The 22,732-nt window shown below is 38.2% G+C and overlaps 1 protein-coding gene across 1 annotated transcript; it reads left to right on the top strand.

The window, feature by feature from the left end:
* The first annotated feature begins 5,131 nt into the window (after window positions 1-5,131).
* LOC139143978 (tyrosine kinase receptor Cad96Ca-like) lies at window positions 5,132-12,047 on the top strand. The gene is made up of 6 exons (XM_070714606.1): window positions 5,132-5,247; window positions 5,682-6,013; window positions 9,425-9,548; window positions 9,763-9,859; window positions 10,166-10,278; window positions 11,865-12,047. The coding sequence occupies exons 1-6, from the start codon at window positions 5,178-5,180 to the stop codon at window positions 11,951-11,953; spliced, it is 825 nt and encodes a 274-aa protein (XP_070570707.1). The 5' UTR covers window positions 5,132-5,177; the 3' UTR covers window positions 11,954-12,047.
* The last annotated feature ends 10,685 nt before the right edge of the window (window positions 12,048-22,732 follow it).

Below are 22,732 nucleotides of genomic sequence, written 5' to 3'. Positions count from 1 at the left end.
CCCTTATAAACCGGGTGGCCTGGTCTTTGCGAGTTTGCTCCAATTCGCTTTTTGATACCTCTAGCTTTTCTGGTGCTTTAGGGTTCTTTGAAGTTTTTCTTTTTACCTTTGCGGAAGGGCCTACCATGTTCGAAACCGAGAGAGAGAGAGAGAGAGAGAGAGAGAGAGAGAGAGAGAGAGACAGAGACACTGGGGAGATTATATCAGTTCTTACAGCCCAAGCACTAAGAGATTATTTATTTGATAAATGTTTGTCTATTGTAAGTTTGAAACACTGAAATTACGTGAAAATTGCACTTACGATTTTGGCTAACGACGAATGGCTTCAGGAAAGATTTAATGATTGTTTGAGCAACTAATTTCTACTGTTGTCATGATGTCTACCTATCAAAGAAGGCCTGCCAGTTTTTCTCTTGCGGAAAACTATTGTCTTTATTCTCATATCGCCTTTGCTGTTTTATACAGATATCTGCATGTACTTTACCGGACTGCAGCTGCATACCAAAGGACAATGAATGTTATGGCAGAGTGCATGTTTTTGAACTTAGCGCCAGTATGCTCTCTGTTCCCATAACAGAATACGGAGACGACTACCTTTTAACGTTGACTGTCATCAACAGCGCCATGTTGGAAACTGTAACGTCATATAAGGTGCGAAAAAAGTGTATGCAATCTAGGAATATGAATTCAATATACTCTTTATAGCTGTTAGGCTTACTAATATGTTAGAAATGTGATCGCAAGGGGTTCACTTAAAATGAGATCGCACAAGTATTTTTGGTAGCTTATAACGTCATCATTCGTTATCAGATCATTTCAATATTTTGATAAAGACGTTTGGAATGACTAATTTTGTATTTGACAACGGTGAAGAAAAGTGAGCATATATTGCAACAATGCTTACAATTTGCTAAGTTTTCTAATTCAAGTTTTGCTTATAATTTAATGTAAAAGAACTTTCGAGTTCAAGGTATGTTATGAAACACTGGTCACTGGTTCTGAAGTCTGGTTTCGGGATGTTTGTTGAATACAAACTGTTGACATCATAAAAATGAGTTCAAATAATCGTCTTTTAGTGATGCTACACGATTTGGTCGGGGTTCGTTTCAAAGTAGGTTCGAATGAGATTTTTAAAATAAACTTTGAACGTGGTCGCTTGTGTTGGCTCGTATATGGGGAGTCCCATGTGGTAGGGAAATGAACTAATATTGAAAAACGGTTCATCGAGTCTATCGAGCATAGGATCCAAACACGTTTACAAATATTGTATATGGGTTACCCGTGCTGAGGTACTCTATATGTGACAAGCATCTGTTCACCTTTGCAAAACTTGTCAACATGATGAATATGTATGCCTAGATATAATATTATTGTAGTCCACCAATCTGTTTTAAGTTCACAACTGTCCAAACTTGTCATTTGAATTTTCGCCCTTCAGGTGAACCTTCAACCTAAAGAGGATAGCTCTTATACGGGTATCGTTGTTGGAAGTGTCTGTGTTATCGTGCTGTTGTCGATGATTGTCTTCGGCACGCTACTGATACGTTATCGGAAGGGAAAGCTGCATGTGAGTTTATGAAAAAGATATTTCATAGAGTGGAGAAACTTAGTTGACAGAAATGTATTCAGCCATATTTTGAATATACCGTGGTGGGTGTGTGCGTACATACGGATGTAGGTACGGACGTACGTAGGTACGAACCTACGTATATTTATTCATTCATTCATTCATTCATTCATACATACATACATACATACATACATACATACATACATACATACATACATACATACATACATACATACATACATACATACATACATACATACATACATACATACATACATACATACATACATACATCTTAAACATGCTATTTTTATCGCGAGGCCTTTTGTTTGTTTTTATAGTCTTTGTGTTAGAGAAATAAATCTTTGAACATGAATGAAATACCACAAGGTACTGCAGGCACTACTCTTCTAGAAGTTATGAACATGATCAATAAATGTCATGTATTTAACTTGTTTTTCATTGTACGACCCTTGCCTGTGTCGCGTGTGTGCCTATTACTATTTCCTCGCTATCTCCGCATAGTATCACCAACATTGGGGCTTATCGCCCTGACCAAATAACTCGTTAGCAGCTCATAAGGTAGAGAACGTCTTTCATATTATGAGCTGCTAATGAGTTATTTGATCAGGCGGATAAGCTCTCGCGTTGGTGTTCGACAGAGCAAATTGATGAAGGAGATAAAGGAGGGTACTTACGAGATATAAACTTTGTTCTTTGAAATACTATGCAGAGATAGCAAGGGTGACGTAATAGGCACAAAGTTAAGGCTTGTATAATCAAAAAAGTTAAATACATGACATTTCGTTGCTTCGCTTCGATAAAGTTTGTATGGGCGATGTGTGATAATAAGAGTGCGTGCGTGAGTGCTTCACGAACTCTACAACGTGTGGAGCGGTCTCAGTCAGAAAAAAATGTAACAACTTATAGTGAGCGGTTCTCTCTGTGGCCTCTCCACTAGGCAACTGATGCCGTATGTTGTGGGTTCGAACCCGATTGTAAACTAGCCGTATTTTCTACCCTGGGTTGATAGCTCTGCTGGTGGACAGAATTGTCCCCGAGGTTATCGTTCGCCCAGTTAAAGCGATGTATTCGTTGCTTCGCTTCGATAAAGTTTGTATGGGCGATGTGTGATAGTGAGAGTGCGTGCGTGAGTGCTTCACGAACTCTACAACGTGTGGAGCGGTCTAAGTCAGAAAAATGTAACAACTTAGCCGGCTGTTGAACCACTCTTTTTGGGAGTGGAGATTTAGCCGAGCGGTTCTCTCTGTGGCCTCTCCGCTAGGCGACTGATGCCGTATGTTGTGGGTTCGAATCCGATTTAAAACTAGCCGTATTATCTGATCACATTCATAATTTTTTAGCGAGTAATGGTAGCAGAACCCAGTGGAAATATCTTGTGTGGGACGCGAGGAATACAGGCAATTATTTAGAATACATTCACTTTTTTATTACACTTTGTGATCGACTTCTCACCACTGAAAGGTTATCGTCATATTTAGAACCGACATTATCGTGTAGGATAAATAAATAATAACTTGACAAATATATATTAGGTACAGGTGTTGTCTGTTGGGATATGTTTCAACTAATGCTCTGGTCTTCTATTTGTAAATTTTCTTAAAATTTGACTTTCTCTACTCTTCTGGAATAAAGGGGTGTTTTTCGAATATCCCATACAAAGGCATAGACAAAGACAACCCTGTCGACGAACATGAGATGTCACCGCAATCTCAAGATAATAGAGATTCCTCCAGATCTGGAAACTCGCCGCCGTCTTCCTTCACCACAATCATAGATGGCATTGAAAAGCCATCATCATCGCAGCTGCAGTGTGTTGGAACCTTAGAAAATGGAATTTATAAGATGAAAATGACAGATATAAACGGCCGTGATGGACTGCCAACTGTCATCATGAAAACGTCAAAAGGTATGAACAAAATGCAACTGGTTTTCTGACTATCAATGCAATCTACGGTACTATTGGACCATCTGGTTGAATTTTACATAATAAATTGGGACCATAGACCCTCGAGAAAAACGTGACAGGCAACTGCTGAGGTTTCTTTGTGCGATCTATCTTGGAATACATTAAAGTTTATTTGCCAAGCGGTCCCCGACAACAATACTTCGTACTTAACACTGAATCTCATTAACGATCAAACTGAGGTTCTGAATATGTACACTTTGCTTTTGCATGGCACGTTCCGAGTAATGACACAGAGAATTTTGAGGGTTTTTGATACTAGTCATGGTGAATGTTCTGGTAACGATGAAGATCACATTTTGGATTCAAGCCGAAGCCAACGGGAAAAAACCCGACGATAAAACAGTGTACATTTAGCCATAGACGCTACAGAAAACTCTTGCTAGATATCGACAATATAAGTTTACATTCCCTACCATAAAAATCTCCGATAACAACAAACATTTACAAGTTAGACCGGTTTACACTTCCCCAGTCCTGCGAAACGAAAATCTGACCTTCATTTCATCTGTCACGCAACATTTAACGAAAATCAGAGAACACAAAAAATGACTACTCCATCGGAGCTCAAATATAGAACCTCTAACATTTTGGTACTGTTTTAGCCTAAAGAAACACCAAAGTTCGGATAAGCTACACATGTTTACATCCGCAAAGTACTAGAAAATACATTTGTAACACTGACTTTCGCTGTCAGGAGAAACTGCGCGATAAATTGGGACTATCCATCGGTTGATGGAGTCAGAAGCGGTAAGGTAGACATGCATTTACACAAAGCTGAACGCTGTCCTGGTAAATTTGGCCGTTCAGAGTTTTCAAACAACAACATTTCAGTAGTTAACATACATACTTTACCGAATTATGGAGCACTCCTTGTACAGAAAATATTCCGACCGTTAAAAAACTGCAAAAACGAGGGAAAATTCGGAGATACGCGGACGATTGCGGAATGTAAACGACTCTGTGATGTCAACTGCTGTTAAGTCTGGTGATGCAGCGGTATGTGTTTCGGATTTCTATTCGAAACTTTGTCACTTTACAGCAACATACTGACTCTCTGCAGACTTCTAGTTGCATCGAATCTCGCTACCAATATGTAAAAAGTACTTTAAAACCATTTTGACGAATTCTTCTCAAATAGTTGTAACACTTTTATTTCTAAAAATGGACTTGCGGGTAATCCGAAAACATTATTACCGTATACCCGCATGGACGTGTCTATGAACCGGACCTTGTGCAGTCGATCGGGTCCAGCTTCATTCCGTCCTCAACCCATTAACACCTCTTAATTATTCCGAGTAGGATCGCACGCTGCTAATCCCATAGACCCTTTGTTCTCTATCGGAGTTTTGGGAAATGCGAATGAACTGTTCATACAAACTCTGTTCTTCGTCATTCCATTTTTTAATATTCTCCTCTTTTATCAAGTCTGAGATATATTTATCACGCCTTGCAATGTCCGAAGAGTTCTTTGAAAGATACCATAGACAAGGGCAAAGGCCAACTTCCACTGCCAATGCCAAGTCAATGGGTGAAGCCCTTACTCTTCTTTGTAACTTTGTCGTTACAGATAAACACAGCAAGGATCAGGAAAATAAACTGAGACATGAGCTCGACATAATGCGCCAAATACGACTGCATACTAATGTTATCCACCTCATAGGACACATTAAATCTCAACGTCGATGGCGTAGGTATTTGCAATTGTATTTAAGATTACGGTGTCTCAAAATCGTTCTGATATGATAAAATATATGTATGTGACAAATTTTCTGTATATTGTGTATTCAAAACAGACTCTCACTTATACTTTTAAGGGTGTTGGGCCAGAAATAAAGTGGTGAGAAATGTGTTTTTAAAGTATATCGTGTTAGATAAGGGCATACATAGACAATATATTTTGCACTGTAGAAAGAGCGAAAACACTTATTTTGGAACATTCGAGTAAGAAAAAGACCTACCAGTCTAATTCTTACCTGTGTCTGTTTTATGAAGAGTTTCGTGTGCCTGAATTACTATGACACGAATTTTTGGTATTTTTAAGAAAGATTTAGCATGCATAGTCACTACATATGCCGTTTTACCTAGTAATTTCGCTCTTTCAATCCATTTTGCACATAATAGCCAACCTAGGTATCATCATGGAATTCGCTGCTAATGACACTATCAAGAAGTTCCTACAGAAACATCCTGGAATAGCAATTGATGACATACACGGTAAAAGTAACTCCATATGTAACCCCTTATACGAAGATGCCAACGCTCCGACGCCGGAGAAACTCGTTGATTTCATTGGACAAATCGCCAACGGAATGCAACACCTCAGCGATATGAATATCATACATCGCAAACTCGGAGCTCGAAACGTCTTCCTTGATAACAAAATGGTTTGCAAGATAGGTTCTTTCTCCATGGCCATACGAACAACAGAAACTGAGAAACGAAACAACATGGAGGTAATTCTTTAATGAAAATTCATCTGTGTGTGGATATTGCACCAGTTAAGTTAAAACTTTGGTTCACAACACTTAGTGGACAAATTGTACCTCCAGAAATTTTCGAACAACCACTGTGTCCTTCATCAGGTGGACTAATGCTGGGTGACTTCAGGGCGCACATGCGCTCTGATAATGTTGGCGTAGATCTAAGGTAAATGATAAAAACCCCCGTCTTTATTAAGGGACTGTTGTAGGGCCCGAATGTAGATAGGCCCCTTGACACCTCGTTCAAACCAACGTTGATCTTTGTGTAGGATCTTAACATGTTTTATGTCAATGGAATGATCCGGACTAGTCTTATGTATGTTATGTGCCACTTTCAAACTCGCCAATGAGCTGGGGCGTCTGTGTTCACCGAATCTGGCCTTAAAAATACGTCCAGTCTCTCCACTGTTTGAATCACTGAAGGAGGCACAAGGAATGAGATAGATGGAGTTCACAGTGTCTTCCTTTTTGGATTTATCCTCGGGGGCAACCAGAATTTGTCTAAGAGTATTTGTAGGCTCAAATCACCTGCCCCAGCACAAATTAGGATGATTTGCATCTTGTTTCACCGTACGGAATCTATCATAACTGACAAGGAAGATCTAGAGGACGAGATTGCCCATGTGTCAACCGCTCTACAAAATTGCGGATACCCCAAGTGGACGTTGGCTCGAATGAAACACGCCTGTTTTACAGTTTCTGAGTTCCTTCCCCAACCGCCGGACTACCTCCAACCCTGGGAAAGGAGCAAGGATCTTGTCATTATCCCCTATGTTAAAGGTCTTTCTGAGGCCTTCAAGCGGGATTTTGCCATAAGGAGATCAGACGTGCTTCAAGCCTACCAATACTCTTAGACAAATTCTAGTTGTCTCCGAGGATAAATGCAAAAGGAAGGCACTTTGAACTCCATCTATCTCATTCCTTGTGACTCCTGCAGTGATCCATGCATCGGAGAGACTGCACGCATTTTTAAGGCCAGATTCGGTGAACACAGACCCCCACCCCACCCAAGCTTGTCGGCGAGTTCGGAAGTGGCACACCACATTCGTAAGGCTAGTCCGGATCATTCCATTGACATAAAACATTATAAGATCCTAGACAAAGATCCACGTTGGTTTGAACATAGAGAAAGATAGATAGAGTGGCAACGGGTATTGTTTTAAGGCGTGAAGCGGTTACGTAACCCATCCATGTTCGCCTCGCCTCAGGTTGCTCTCGCCTCTCTTTTCCGAAGAGTGCCGACCATGAATCCTTCGGTAGTTTTCGGATTTTCGCCAATTGTTAAGCGAAAATATGTTCGGCAAAGTTTGTGTTGTTGTTGTCGTGTGGTGCTGAGCAGAATTGACGTGCTGGCGAAAACGGGAGTGTTTGAGCTTCAGGAAAACGAGTTTTACCGTTTTAAAATTCCTCTCATATTTTTATGAATATATAATGAGTGTGTTTGAACCAAATTTGAAAGTCTTTTATCGATACTGTCTGGTTTTACTCAATGGTTTACGGTCAGTCGTACCCTCTTTTACACGTGCGTCAAGGAAGGACATGTTTATGAAACTGCTGCCGTGTTATGTTTTGATTGGCGTGAAGCAGTGTTTCTGGCCTGAGAGCTCACAAGTAACTATGGTTGCTACGCGACTGGCAGTACGATGCCATCTCGTCGTATTTTTCGCATAATCTCGTGTAATCATCAACCACAAACAAAGCCTCCAAAAAGTTTAACACCTTTGGAGCTCATTTTAATATGAAAAGCCAATAGTCTACAGAGACGACCATGGAACAAAAGGCATGCAAGTGTTGCTACTCTGTCTATCTTACTCTGTGGTTTGAACGAGGTGTCAAGGAAGCTATCTACATTCGGGCCCTACAACAGTCCCTTAATAAAGACGGTTGTTGTTCTCATTTAACTGAAATCTACGCAAAGATTATCAGAGCGCATATGCGCTCTGACGTCATCCAGCATTAGTCCAGTGTTTGTTCGAAAATTTCTGAAGTTACAATTTCTCCACTTAGTGTTGTGAATCAAAGTTTAAGCTTAAATGGTATGGAGGTAATTCTTTTCAAATGTAATGTTTACTCTGGCCATCACATGATCACTAAATAGAGTTGGGAAACAAATTCACCCCTCATTAATTTTACAGCGCACGATTATCCTGCTGTACGAGTCGATGTGCCAAAAAACCACCGGCACATGTGAAACATCATCTTTTTAGCTCATTGGTGCCAGTAGGATTCGATTATTTTATCCCAAAGATTTATCAAGGATGTAGTAGTGTACGCAAAATGTTATTGTGAACACACAGGCAACTAAATTAATTTATATATCGAACCATTTGCCTGAGATATTATAGTGGTGAATGAACCGTTTACAATGTTGAACTATACATATTATCTAAATTGAGTTGCCAACACTGTCCGGAATAATTATTGTTTTGGGGTAATATTGGTCAATAATAAGAAAATCAGCTCTGTGAAAGAAGAAACAATGGCTAGAATGATGCCATGCATATCAAAACAACACCAAACATCTACAAACATAAACATAACTTTCCAGAATGCATAATTTGCAACAGCCGTGTGTTCGAATATGGTTCCGTTGTTTTAACTATGTACGTCCATTTGCTCTTTCGTTATTTGCGAGGCTGGATTCTTCTCTGCTTTCTCAGGAGTGCTCAGGGAAAGAACGAGATTCACAATGGCGGCTGATACGGACAGCCCTCTCCCCGACATAAAGAGAGAAAATGGGCTTTGCATAAGTTTAAAAGCGCAGCTTATCGTATCTCATATCTAAACAAGTTGGTCATGCTCGAAACTGAGATCGATCACGATTTTAAATTAAAAATCGCTAGTTTTCGGGGGACATATTGAGCGTCTCAGTCGGAGGCTAATCAGCGGTTTTGTCTATGGCAGTCAGCAGGGCTGGGGTAGGAGGCCTATAGCCGATAACACACAGCCCTGCCACGCAGAGCTAATGGTATTAAAGCCTGGAAATTTATTATATAAATCGGCTCGACACGGTGTAAATACTAGATGCACGAACGAGGGTACTACGACCTAAGGTCACGGCAAAACAGGCAGAGGCGGGTTGCACGCAGGTCGCATGTTGTATGCCATGACCAGTCGTCCGTAGAATAGAATGTTGCGCCCGGATAATAAAACGGAAAGTAGTAATTTTTGCATGGATTAAACATCATACATTTTGATCTACTGATTTTATCGCTAGACGATAGTTACATAAGACATTCTCAGCAATTCCTCAATTTAAACAGTATGTCTAGTTCCCGACTTGCCAACAGTTCAACCCTTACTACTGTAAAATAACATAATATTGATTAATATTGATTACGTGTAATTTTCGCTGTCGTTTGCAAAGAGTACCAATATTATCAGTTGCAGGAAAAGCTACCTATTCGATGGATGGCTTTAGAATCGTTGAATAGTACATGTAGAAAGTTCTCTATCAAGACCGATGTTTGGGCTTTTGGTATTTTGATGTGGGAAATTCTAACTTTTGGTAAGTAATGCCGTACACATTTAATCTATATTGGGATGTGATTGTAACCATACTCACTCTTGTGATGTTCATTTGTTTGATACTGACAAAAATCAGCCTTCAACTGTCAGAAGGAAGCGCATCATTATGAATGGATATTAATACATGTTAGAAGATACACAATCAATCACAGTTTACTTTTAAATTAATAATCTAAATATTCTGTCTCTTAAAGGAAAACTTCCATACCCTGAAATAAAAGATGATGACATAGTGCAACATGTAGCAAACGGGAATCGAATGAAGCAACCTTCGAACTGCGATACAAAGCTGTAAGTCAATCTGTATTTCATTCGGCTATTTTGTCGCAATATTAAGGTGATATATTTTGAATGGCCCGTGATTAACTAGGCTCTGCTCCTAAAGTCTTGATTTTGAATCTCTCATCAGAAGATCAAAAATGAAAGTTTCCTACAGTAATAAATCAGCATCCCTAATTTTTTTTAATTTTGCTGTCATCATCTTTACTGTATATAAATCCATTGGGCCTTGTATTCCCAGAAGATAAAATGGTCATGAAAAAGGTATCGCTCACCATAAAGCAAAAAAGTATCGTTACAATATATACATTTCGTCAGGTATGACATGATGTTGCGCTGTTGGCTGAAAGACAGTAGTGATCGCCCGAAGTTCGACGTGTTGGTGAAGGATATACAGAATTTACAAAGTCAGATTAAGAATCCTGAGTCAGGTAAGAATGTTATCTTATTGAGTTACTGCAAGGGATATTTTCGATGCAAACCAATCGAGAGAATATAGGAAATATAGTGTGCAGGTAGACCTCATTTATTCTCACATTCCTGTTTACTGGGAGTGTGGGATCAACAGTGTGAGAAAAAACGATCTCACACTCTCAGAAATTGTCCTACTATGTGTATGAATGCGCATACAGCGGTATATTACTACACGAGCTTTGATTGGATAATAAATGGTCTTTTGCTGGGCGTACAAAATAATATCCAATGGCGCGATGAGAAGCACATGGTCCGGAACTACAAAGTAATCAGGTTACAGTGCAACGACAGTAGTGTCACGTTGTGATGCTGTACGTCAGTTTGTTTGTGACAAACTAAGAAAAGAGGGTCGAATTTTCCAAATATCGCCAATCTTTTCTGATGAATATCTCGTCTGAAGCAGAAGTTGAAATATGGGATGTGAAACTAAACATAGCCACGAAGTAGGATAGTAACTGATACACTTAAAATAATTAGTTGATTTTTCCAGTCTGAAGTTAACACATTTTCTGGTCATGTGACAAAAAGATATCACACACCAAGGACCCGGGATCAGATTTCTCACACTTGTCAGTGATATTTTAGAACCCACATTCGCCTGCGGCTCGAGTGAGACAAAATGCTCCCAACTCGCTTGACAAATCTGATTGCAGGTCCTTGGGGTGTGAGATTCTATTAGTCATTCACCTAATCACGACTAAAATAAATCAGGCAGCATGAGGCTAGACGCGTCAGTATTTTCATTTTCAGTATTATCTTATGTGATGACGATTAGTAATTGTGTCATAGTGCTGACACCTTGTGTATCGATGCATGTTACGACAGAGTATGGACAGATGATCAAGGATCGCGATGAAGAAAGAAGTAGTCGGTACTGAATACATGCCAATAGTGGAAATCAAAAATGAAGAATCAACCACGTTAATTGCCCCTATAATCTCTCTGTGCCTTGTGATTGTAATAGGTCACTAGGTTGAAGTGGATATCTGTGAAAATGAGATTTTACCTTTATAAATGCGTTTTGATGTATAAGATTATAATAATTCAACTCCTCCCTGTATTCACTAGAATAGACCAAATTCATAATTATAGAACTAGGGCAAGTGACACAGGAGATTTTTGCCACAGCGACTATAGAAACTGCTTGAAATACACTGCAGTCAATATGAGGAATACGATGTCCACTTACATAAGAGAGCTGGAATTTTCTGAACAGTTTTAAACGGGGATGAACCCACCATGTTTTCGATGTTGGTAACGTTGTACTTTTACTTACTCTACTACTCTTCTATGAATTGTTCGCCTTTTGGTGAATTTTGAGTATTTTGTATCAGTTTGTTTTCTCTTTTGGCTCCATGAAAAACAGCCATTACTCTGTAAAAGGCTGATTTGATTCCAATAAGGAAGGAAGCCGGGTATGCATTTTCCATTGAGTGTGATCGCCAAAAATGAAGATGTTGACAGTGTCCGTGCTCAACATTTGTTTTATTTAAATGTTAAAGATATTTACCAGTGGTTTTTACTTCTTTATCTTATGTCATAGGTTACGGAAACGAGAAACGACGTCGGGACAAACGCATTCCTGACGTTAACCGTCGACTCCTCAAGGAACCTACGGACACTGACAATTAGTCATTCTTTATTTTGCAATAGATATAATATTTCTGGACAGCACCATTCAAACTGCTAGTAGACACTTCGTCTATTCAATACTACTGGCCAGCGGCCAAACACACACACACACACACACACACACACACATATATATATATATATATATATATATATATATATATATTATATATATATAATATATATATATCGCTAGTACATTACAGAATAAGTATAGCTACGAGTCTGCCAATTAGGTGTAAAAAATGTACAAAAAACACAATCTAAATCCAGATTTCTATATCCGGTACAAATATAATTCTTTAAGTTGTAGTTCTCTTTTGTTTAAAGTTCCGAAAAAAACATAGCTTCATAGACAACACCTTTGCGTTCCAACACTTCACCAACACCAAAGCTCCGCAACAGAAAACTAACATATTTCACATATTTCACCAAAATTGTGTACCGTGTAACGTCAATGTTATTGACCTGAAATTCATAGCGTTTTACAAATATTCTTTTATTCGTATGTACTATTCGTAACCTTTATTTGATGTTTGTTCAATAAATATTTCCTATTAAAGTAAATTTCTGAACCGAACAGTAGCGTCATAGATTTTCATAAAATATCAATAGGTAATCTACCAAAACTGTACAAACAATTCGGTAGACTATTAAGTGAACTATTAGCTTGTTCACTGAGTGTCTTTGGGCTTCAAATTATCAACCGGTCCAAGGGAGAAACCACACCAAGGTAGACATGAAATGAGGTGACTGACACTTGCTTGCCATTTTACTTCCATTTTTCGTATTTTGTCAAGCCTTCACCCCTGCTTAATACAATTATTGTGATGTCGTCTATATACACTTAAAGTTACGACTTATAGGTTCAGTAAACGCTGAAAGCCTATCTTGGAATTACTTTGCCAATAACTGTAAAGTTGATATTCCCTTCCGCTCTTCTGGGAATGTTGTTGTGAATACTACAGGAAGAAGGCTTCTAGACTTCTGAAAGTTTACTGAACTTCGATTTGTTGATGGCACACTTTATAGAGATATAGTAAGTGATGATTTTACTTAAGTAAGTAACCCAGGATTTAGTGCTATTGAATAACGCGACCATGTAATTTTTAAAAGATTTTGCAGTTTTATGTTGATAACAGGGCTGCAGCTGATCACTAACATCTTGATTGTGACATTGTAGCTGACTTTCATGGCTCTGCAAGTTTTACTGTAGTGCCCCAGTCAGCAGATTCATTTAGGTAGCAGAACAAAGAGAAACATTTTTGGTGTATTGAGAGTCTTTTGAGGCCTAATTTCATGTTGATAAATGTTATGGACATGTTGGCAAGAAGAATATAGATCAAGACGCAGATTGCCGTGTTGTCAATGATAAAATCAGCTGCCAATGGAATGAAACACAACAAAGGTTTACCACAATTTCTGCCTAAGGCTCTACTAATAAATCATCGTATGATGTGGATTGTAAGATTTGACGCGTTCTGTTTACGCAAACTGAATACGTATAGAAATAAGAGATCTGTGTGTAATCTGAATACTTTAAAACAATGTAAAAACATTACGGGGAGTTGATTAGCGTGATGAGTGGTTAAATTTTGTTAGCTGAATTGTTCAATTGAATTGAAGGATTCAAGACTTTTTATTAGACTACCAACAATTTTGTAAACATTGAAGCAAACTTAGATGAAATTGTCATTTTGTATAATCTGGGCAGTTCCAACACACCTATTGTAATTGATGAAATTGATTTGTATACTTACAAACCGAAACATGATTAAACACCTGGTATTGATGGTATGACACCTGTCATTTTCAAAGCGTGTCAATACATTGTTAAAGTATTGATGTGTAAACTTTTTAACACAATATTGGATTCTGGAAGTTATCCAGCTGCCCCGGCAACAGGTGTCATTGCTCCAATGGATCTAACAGAGGTGCCAAGAATCATGTCGGTAATTTTCGAGGAATGACATTGCTTCCTGAAAGGGGTAAAATATTCTGAAACATTCATGATTTAGACTCCATAGATTGCTTGAAGAAAGCAGCCCATTGTCGATGAACTGGCTAGATGTCGTAATTCCTATTGCCATACTGTATACCATTGTTTCTAAATATTTACGGTAATTGCCTTTATTGAGTTTGAAAAGCTATTTGACCACCCTATTGTCTTTTTTTTTACAAATTACTGAAATGTGGAGAGAGAAGCTCAATATATCAAAATGTCAAAGCATGTGTTCGAACGTTTAAAGGTATTACCAACCTTTTCGACTTTACTTTTAAAGTGCAACAAGATTCTGTATTGTCAACTCTTTTATTGAACATTTTTGTAAATGACTTCGATGAAGCATTGCATGATATACCAATTTTCTGGTCTTCATATGTGGAAACTTCTTACTTGTTCTTCGCAGATGATCTTACTCTTGTCAGCTCTTCTAAGAAATTCAAAATGGCATGTTTAATTTTGTGCATGCAACGCGTATTTTTCACAAACGTGCTTTCAAAGACATTCCTAACAAGTTACACATATTTGATAAGTGTGAAAATATCTGAACTACTATGGCTATAGCTGATCAATTTTTAACTTGAGTGGGTCAGAGCTTTTTTAAATATTAATAGTAGAAAAGTAACATTAAACAAGATTCAAGTTTGTAAAAACTATCAATATTGTTGAATAAATTTGCATTTGCACAACATGGCAATGAAAATTGTCTTTATTGTAAAAAAATATAAATAAATTCCTCTTGTAATTAACCCTCATCAAAGTTTTTAACATCTGCCTAAAAAAGTCTGAATATTTATTGAGTGATTTAACTGAGAACGTCACTTTTAATCAATAATCAAAACGCGCACACTTTGAATGTTCATATCCGGTCACGTTGATGAACTCAATGATAAATTAAAGCTGTAAGCAGCTTCATGGGGCCAGAGCACTTGCAAACACTGACAAAAGGTACCAGAATGATAATCAATAACCGTCAAATGCCAAAAGGTGTTTCATCCAATTAAATGTAAAGCATGAAGAACTAGTGGTTAGTTATCTATAGGCATATTCGTAAAAGATGAAAGGTCGTGTGGGTCTGTTGGATATTTTGGCAACAGTTTTTTTTCCGATTTTATCCAGACGTCTAGCTCTGTTGGCTAGCCAAAAATAAGACATGTACATATTGACCAGTCGTCGTTGATGACACAGTCCCAACTGGTTAATTGGTAATAGATAGAGTCAAGTTCATTAATTGGGTATGTGATTACAATACTGATACAGAAGAGGCTCAATGGCCAAAACTGAGCTCCATGGTGATGAAAACAAAAACCAATCTGGGATGTCACCCTAATTACAAAAATTAATCGACAGGATGTTGCAAAACATTTTTCATTCTATTATAACACTGAAAGATCATTACCTGAACGACATTTCAAACAATTAGATGCAGTGCTTCTGGGCATTCACCCGAGACGACGTTCACGGTGGACCACGTCTTTGTAGACGACCGACCTTTCTAGATATTGTAATCAAGTACACCTATCGTGATTAAACGCCGCTGCCACCAATTATGTCACATAGCGTGGTTGAGATGCGAGTAGCTATTATCGGCTTTTTGATACGCACACTCTGAAGTAGAACGTCTGTTAGTAGGTACGGCCACAGGTACACAAATATATTCGAAGTCATGGTATTTTATTCAGCTGAGTAACTCATGTTACAAGGTAAACTTCTACGACTTACACTAGTCTAAAAATAGGCGTCTACATCTGTGTACAGGAATGCGTCAAGAATTGAAGTGTCTCTCTGTCTAGAAAGTGTACAACTTAAATCGTCTCTAAATCTGCATATTGTCATGCCTTTGGTATGCATCTGTTATTAACTAAAGCCATTTTTGACCGGGTCATTACAACAATAAGCGTGCATATATATGAAATTGGGATTAATATATATGTACCAACATTCAATGAAATTGTTCCCGGCATCTCTGAGAAATTTACGTGAATGGACACAGTCGTCAAATGCAGGAAACAAAATTGCGGCCACGAGGCCATTCTGGACCGGATCAAAGCAAAAATCAATGTGTATATGTATAATATATGGAGTAATCCATGTACCATGTTTGAATGGAATCACTTCAAGCTTCGCTTAGAAAATTTGCGTGAACGGATGCACCGACATCAAATGCAGAAAACAAAATGGCCGTCAAACGGCCATATTAAATCAGATCATAAAACAAATAGACGTGCATATGTATGTAATAGCTAATAATTCCTGTATAAAGTTTAAATGAAATCACTTCAGGCATTGCTGAGATATCTGCATGAAAGGACGGACGGAGGGACAGATTGATGCATGCACGCACTAATGCACGCACACACGCACGGATATGACCAAACCTACGAGTCCCCCAGACAATGTCCTTGGGGACTAATAAGATACACGATGTGGCACCAAAAGGTCCCCATTACATGGAATATCGATGGTATAGAACATGTGGTTACTGATTTATATTTGTGGTCAAAGGTCATCGAGGGCACATGACATTTTGTCAAATCATTGTCCTACCATAGTCATTCCCGTGTACCAAAAATAAGACATCTAGCTGTATTGGCTAACCCAGAATTAGCCCAAAGCAACGTCTCAAGCAGGGTTAACCTGATCAACCAACACATGGCCTGCCTTTGCTTTGAGACGGCGTTCAATTGAACACAGTCTCAAGCAGGGTCAGCCTGATTGACCAACACATGGCCTACATACCTGTGCTTTGAGACAGCGTTCAATTGAATACCGTCATAAGGAAGGCTGGCTAGCGTTTTGCCAAAGACACTGTACCAGTAGCACGTGCTACTATTTCTAGATAGCTGGTGTTAGAAATCTTCAACTGATGAGGGATTTCTATTTGTCAGATTTTGATACTTTTTACATTAAAATGTCATGATTTGATCCAAAATTAGATCAGAAGGTGTTTAGTACACTCCACAATTATACTGAAGTCAATAGAATTCACTATCTTCGTGGAAAAGTAACTCTACAATGTCATCTGTGACATATCATTTTATCGAAAATCAAGATAAAAACTAGTTAAAAATTCTATAACACACCTGAGTTAACGATCTTCCCTTCCAAGTATCCATAAACAAGTACACGTTCATTTGTTGAGTATAATGATTGATAGAAAATGTATTAAAATTTACGAATTCACATGACTCTTTTCTTAGTTTTAGCTATTGGACATTGATGAGGCACCGCTAAACATAATGCGAACCATTCTTTTTGTTGAGACAGTGAAAGTCCGCGAATAACAGTGTCTATCAGTGATTCACTGATAGACACTGTTATTCGGATACTGATATCCCATTTCTGTTGAATTTATTACTATTTTTAAATCACAATGTTAGTCACCTAGTGCAACAAAAACAATAAGAAATCGTGTGTATGTACTTATGTTGTGCATTTGCGAAACATCAATAATATTCGAGGATGGTTGGTGCTGTTAAAATATATATTTTATTAAACGCACATACACTTTTATTTAGAACGGCAGAACACCAGTGTTCGTAAGAGACTCTTTTTGTACTATTCAGCTACAGAGACAATGATAAGATTATTGCCATATCCTACCTTGTTGTTTCCGAACATTTAAACAAAATGATTCAAGACCTGACGTTTTAGAATAAGTTTATATAAATGGATATATCAAAAGTATTTTGGGCCATTAGGCCAAACAAAAAAACTAACTGTGCAGTTCCGATAACCCGACCTACCCCATTTTTGCCTGCCGACCCTGCTACGTAAACACTGAAGTGAAAAAAAAAACGAAAGAAAAAAACCGTAAAAACACGTGTTCGTGACCTGTCATTTCTTTTATGTGTATGATACATATTTCTTAAAATATTGTGGCCAGTGTGTGATCGTTCTGAACCCATGAAAAGTGCATATTTAAGAATAAAATTTTTGGAGAAAATCTCTGCCGACCAACCTACTCTATTTTTGAAAACAATGTTATCGGAACAGCACAATTTAATTTTTTTGCCTTATGTTACAACCAGACAAGAATAGACAGGGGTGTGTTATTTTCATAGAAATGATCAAATGGTATTATATCAGTATCATAGGCAGTATGACAGAGGATATAAACTCTACACGGAATGGTGATATTATTTCAACAACGCGTTTCGCATTGTACTAGGCAAGAAAGGAAAGGATGAATCACGAGAAAAGTCATACTTTTATGGCATAGCATTTAAAGTAATAATAGTTATTTCTGAGTCGGCAAGGCAAATTTATTCGTAAAACACGTATTCTTGCAAATTTAAACCATAGTATACTATATTAACTCATTATAGTGATTCAAACGTATCTGTTTCACTCCAAGAATCTAAATATGTATGAAAGATATTCAATAAACATATGAACGGTGCTTAATTAATAAGTATAGCTGCGTGGAGACAGTTACGTAAGAAAGTTGCTCCATTTGTGAGACCACCGTACAGGGATGTATTTTGACCTGAGGAATAAATTGTTACCGAGGTAATTCAGTACGTGTGATGTCAACTCTGCAATAATTGCGTAATAACTGCACCGGCCATATTTCGAGTTATACCAATATGTCAAGAAATCGTAAACAAAACCGTAAAATGATGATGTCGTAGCAGTGTGAGAGGGTCTGATCATGTATAACATTTACGTGTACAGAGGATGGTATGACGATTTTACATTTCAATTGTTTGCAAATAACGACTGTATAGATTGTATATATGCTGCCCTCTACAGGTACAGCAGGTAGACATAAGACAGACAGTAGGTAGAAGACGCGTCCGCGACGACATGGAAACAAAAATGAAGTACTATACAATTTTAGAATTTTCGAACGTTGATGGCGTCACTGTTACAGACTTTAACATGCATTGAGCAAATATGAACTGACTCGGCTTCATTGTGCTATGACGCCCGAGGCGAAATCAGGAGATATTTTTAGGCGTTTCATATTATCCAGTGGTAACTAAGCACGCTATTGATGATATCTGCGTTTTTTGAAAAATTTGAAAGTGAAATTAATATAAATCAGATCGAGTGCGACCATGCGATAGTTAAGCTAAGCGGTTATCCGTCGTCGCCATGCTTCAAGTACACGGTCATTTCATAGCGAAATCCTCACAAACTTGAACGCACAACATTTCTGTCGAACGAACGTTTTGCTTATGATCGCATGTCAATATCAGCCTAATATGTTTACGATAATTTACACCACGCCGTTCTTCTTACACCTTTATTAACTCCTCATTCTTTGTTGGTAAAGAGATACGACCATCGCTTTTTCGAAAAAATTATAAAAATGGCGATAAAGTTTTGATATCGCATGTTTTTTGCTATCTCCAAATCGTTGCACAATATTTCTAACTATTTATTTATCATTCCATAAGGTATATGATATGACCTTTACGGCCCTGATACTGGTTTTGCGAACCTCGGTCGTGCGCGGCGTACGGGCCTTCACACGCCGGTCGTTCCGCTGTACTAAAACCAAATGACACGTATCAGGACGATAAAATGAATTATTGCCCAAACATGGGACTATGTGCCCGAGCGTAGGTGACCATTTGCCTGACGTAAGGAGGGAAAATGGTCACCTGCCTCGAGGATACATAGTGCCAGGCATGTTAGGGCTATAAATATAAAGGAAAGTGAGGGCAACTTCACACATCGTATTCTACCTTTGTTAATGATAAGGTATATTGAATCGATCAATGCGGCTTGATGATATGGAGAAATATGGCGAGACACCGGTGAATCGATAGTGCGTTGACCCTAGTCACGTGATCTGGGTCCCCGGGAAAACCGGCTACATGTTAGAGTGATGCGTCTTATAGGTGTTTCGGAACCAAAGTGTGGTTCCTTGATCAGTCGCTCCTATTGGTTTGTTTTCCCGCATGTTAGTTTGATGGTAGCGATCGTTCATTAAACAGAGATGCTATAGTATGGTTAATGTTGTCGTCTGAACTTTGATTGGTTTGTTGGTTAGACCGTTCGTGTTCATTTCTATCCTCGTGCTTGATTTGTGCTTGATTTGTGCTTGAATGAGCGAGGATGTCTTTTAAGTTTTCATTCCTTTTGTATGCTATGATAGGTTTTTCTGGAAAAACTTGGGCCAGTGTTTGATAGGTTTCTTTTAGTTTCCAATTTTTCATTAGACATTGTTTGATTTGGCTGATTTGGCGACTTTCAGCTTCCTCAATCCCGAAACCAAACACGTTCGCACATCACGTTTGTATCTCCTACCAAAAATACACAAAACCCCACCGGAAGGAACAATCTTTGTCGGACGTCATATTGTTAGTGGCTGTTCCGGCCAAACAAACCATATCTCTGAATTTCTAGATACATATTATTTGATACATAATTGATACATAACTGATACTGGATTTAAATATGAAACCCTGAGAAATATCATCCGATTTCTCTAACTTCACTGTCGCCCGTACCATCAGAACGAGGAGACATTCGGATCTTGCGCTGGCTTTGCTAACGAATGGAACGTTTGTTTATAGCAACGCGCGTGGTAACCAGAATGAAACTAGTTCTGAAATGCACGCACTTGTCCATATTTGGACAAAGCGTGCCAGGGTTGATACGGCAAATTTATAGACAAATGTGAGGGTGTTTTCCCCATAGGGTAAACAGTAATGTGCTTCGAGGTATATGAAAAAAGGGGCGACATAAAATATTGGCTGTAATTACGAACCCACGCGTCAACAGATTACAATGACAACTGACGCAGTGCAAATTAAGTAGTATCATATATATGCCTATCTGATATATCGAAAATTCAGAATAAAAACGAAGTCATTTCTTTGAAAATCAACAAGGGTCAACATCTTTAGGTCGACTGAGCACACGGACAGTAAATTAACAACCAGAGCCGTTAGATCGGAGACACTTTTTTGAATATCGTCTAAAAAACATATGTCGGTCAGCTTGATCACGGTTGAAGGTGTTACCAATGTTTATTTATAATTATGGATCATACATTCTGTTTTTTTTCTGTTCTCGTGTTCACAGTAAACATACTGTTGGACTTATGCTCGCAAATTATCTGTAATAAACATACGTTGTGGGTCGGCCATTTTCTTTTAGACATACCCAAACACTCACATGAGAGAAACATATTTACCAGCATTCACTATGGCCTTCACGTTGAAATTTATCTTGATACCCATTGCCACACTAAGGCTGTACTTTCTGTAGCTCAGATAATATTGAACTCGTTCAATTTTAACATGTCACTGAAAAAATGATCGTGGTTGAACTCTCTGCTTCCCGTGTAACTGTCTGAGTTTAAGCTTGCGAGCAGAGAATTCTTTGGGTAAATTCAACAACAAAGGAATGGGGTCAAGTACCCGGAAAAGCTGAATAATAATACACTGTCTTCGGATTCAAATTGTCATTTCATTTTGAGAAACCGGAAAAAGTGTTACTTATTATCTTACTTTCTACTGAAAGGGATTTTGAAAACACCATTTCAAAGTGAACGAAAATATTTGTTTAACAGTACAAAGCAACCTTGGCTTAGATTGAAATGTAGAATAATAAATGTTGCTGGTGAATAATAAATGTTGATGATGTATCGGTGTGATTTGTGCTTTATTTTTATTTGTCAGATTTCCAACCCTGCTTTCGTTTTACTATCAGTGAACTAAACACGAACGGTGCATATTGTGACTATAGTTACAAGGTACGGTATTGTGAACTTCAAAGGAAAATATGTGACCTAAACAAATTTTGGCAACGACATCAACATATTATAGAAGACCTTTATCATCATCACATTGATATCGATTCTGTCAAAGTATTTTGACACGAAATAAATCGCTGCTGTCACGTTATACTTCATAACACAAACAATGGGACTGTAGAAGCAAAGTAAACTTAACATTGTTTAGCTCAACACAGTTAAGTGCTCACTCACGTCACAGCAAGTACAGCAAAGGGGCCCGGGACTGATACTGTACATTGTCTGCGCGAGAGTCGGCCATCTTGTCATGCAAATAATACCCCCTTACAGGTCAGCGAATGTGTCGTTAGCTTTTTCCAACAAATTCGACATTTGCCTTATCGGAATACATTTAATTTTCTAGCTTATTCTACCATGTCTCGTCGAGGGTATTTGAATCAACCAAATGCATAGGATCAACAACGGAGCCAAATGAAGTATGCCTGTTTCCTTCCTCAAACGTTAGAAAATCGCTCCTTTTACATTCAAATAGTTAAGTGCTATATCCGGTTACTTGTTAAAAGACGCAATTCTTACACATCTTGACCTATATGATGTTGCAATATCTAGCAATTATATGAAGTGAAGATTTCTGAAAGGCACAGATATTCAAATTTCATGTATACTATACATAACCTGAAGAAATAGGTTTCACAAAATTTCCGTGACGAAAATCTGACAAATCACACAAACAAGACAAAGTACAGCTGGCATTTTTATGAATACTCATGTGACAATCTAAGATAAAATTGTTTTGTCATGCGACAAGGATTCAAAGTTGTTAATTGATAGTCGTGATTGTAAGTCTGCTCAAAATTGCACTGAGCAAACACGATCTCAGTGACGGTTACAGTTGTACAACACACGAACGCTCCTACAGTCATAGACTGTCAATTTGTGGGTCACAACCTTTCGAATGCATGGGTGATTTAATACACGTACCAGGGTATGATAATTTAGTCAGAAATAAACTCAGAGGTTACCATCCAAATATGGTATTCGGGAAATACGAACACGTCATTCT

Source organism: Ptychodera flava, chromosome 11 (genome assembly GCF_041260155.1).
Source record: "Ptychodera flava strain L36383 chromosome 11, AS_Pfla_20210202, whole genome shotgun sequence".
Taxonomy (NCBI): Eukaryota; Metazoa; Hemichordata; class Enteropneusta; family Ptychoderidae; genus Ptychodera; species Ptychodera flava.
The sequence above is the reverse complement of the archived record's forward strand: the minus strand, read 5'-3'. Positions and strand labels throughout refer to the sequence as shown.

Bases quoted from the DNA above. Each gene is read 5' to 3' on its own strand.
- LOC139143978 (XM_070714606.1), top strand. From the start codon at position 5,178: ATGCGCCAAATACGACTGCATACTAATGTTATCCACCTCATAGGACAC. The intron at 5,248-5,681 runs GTAGGTATTTGC...TGCACATAATAG, and splicing joins TAAATCTCAACGTCGATGGC to CCAACCTAGGTATCATCATG. The intron at 9,549-9,762 runs GTAAGTAATGCC...TGTCTCTTAAAG, and splicing joins GTGGGAAATTCTAACTTTTG to GAAAACTTCCATACCCTGAA.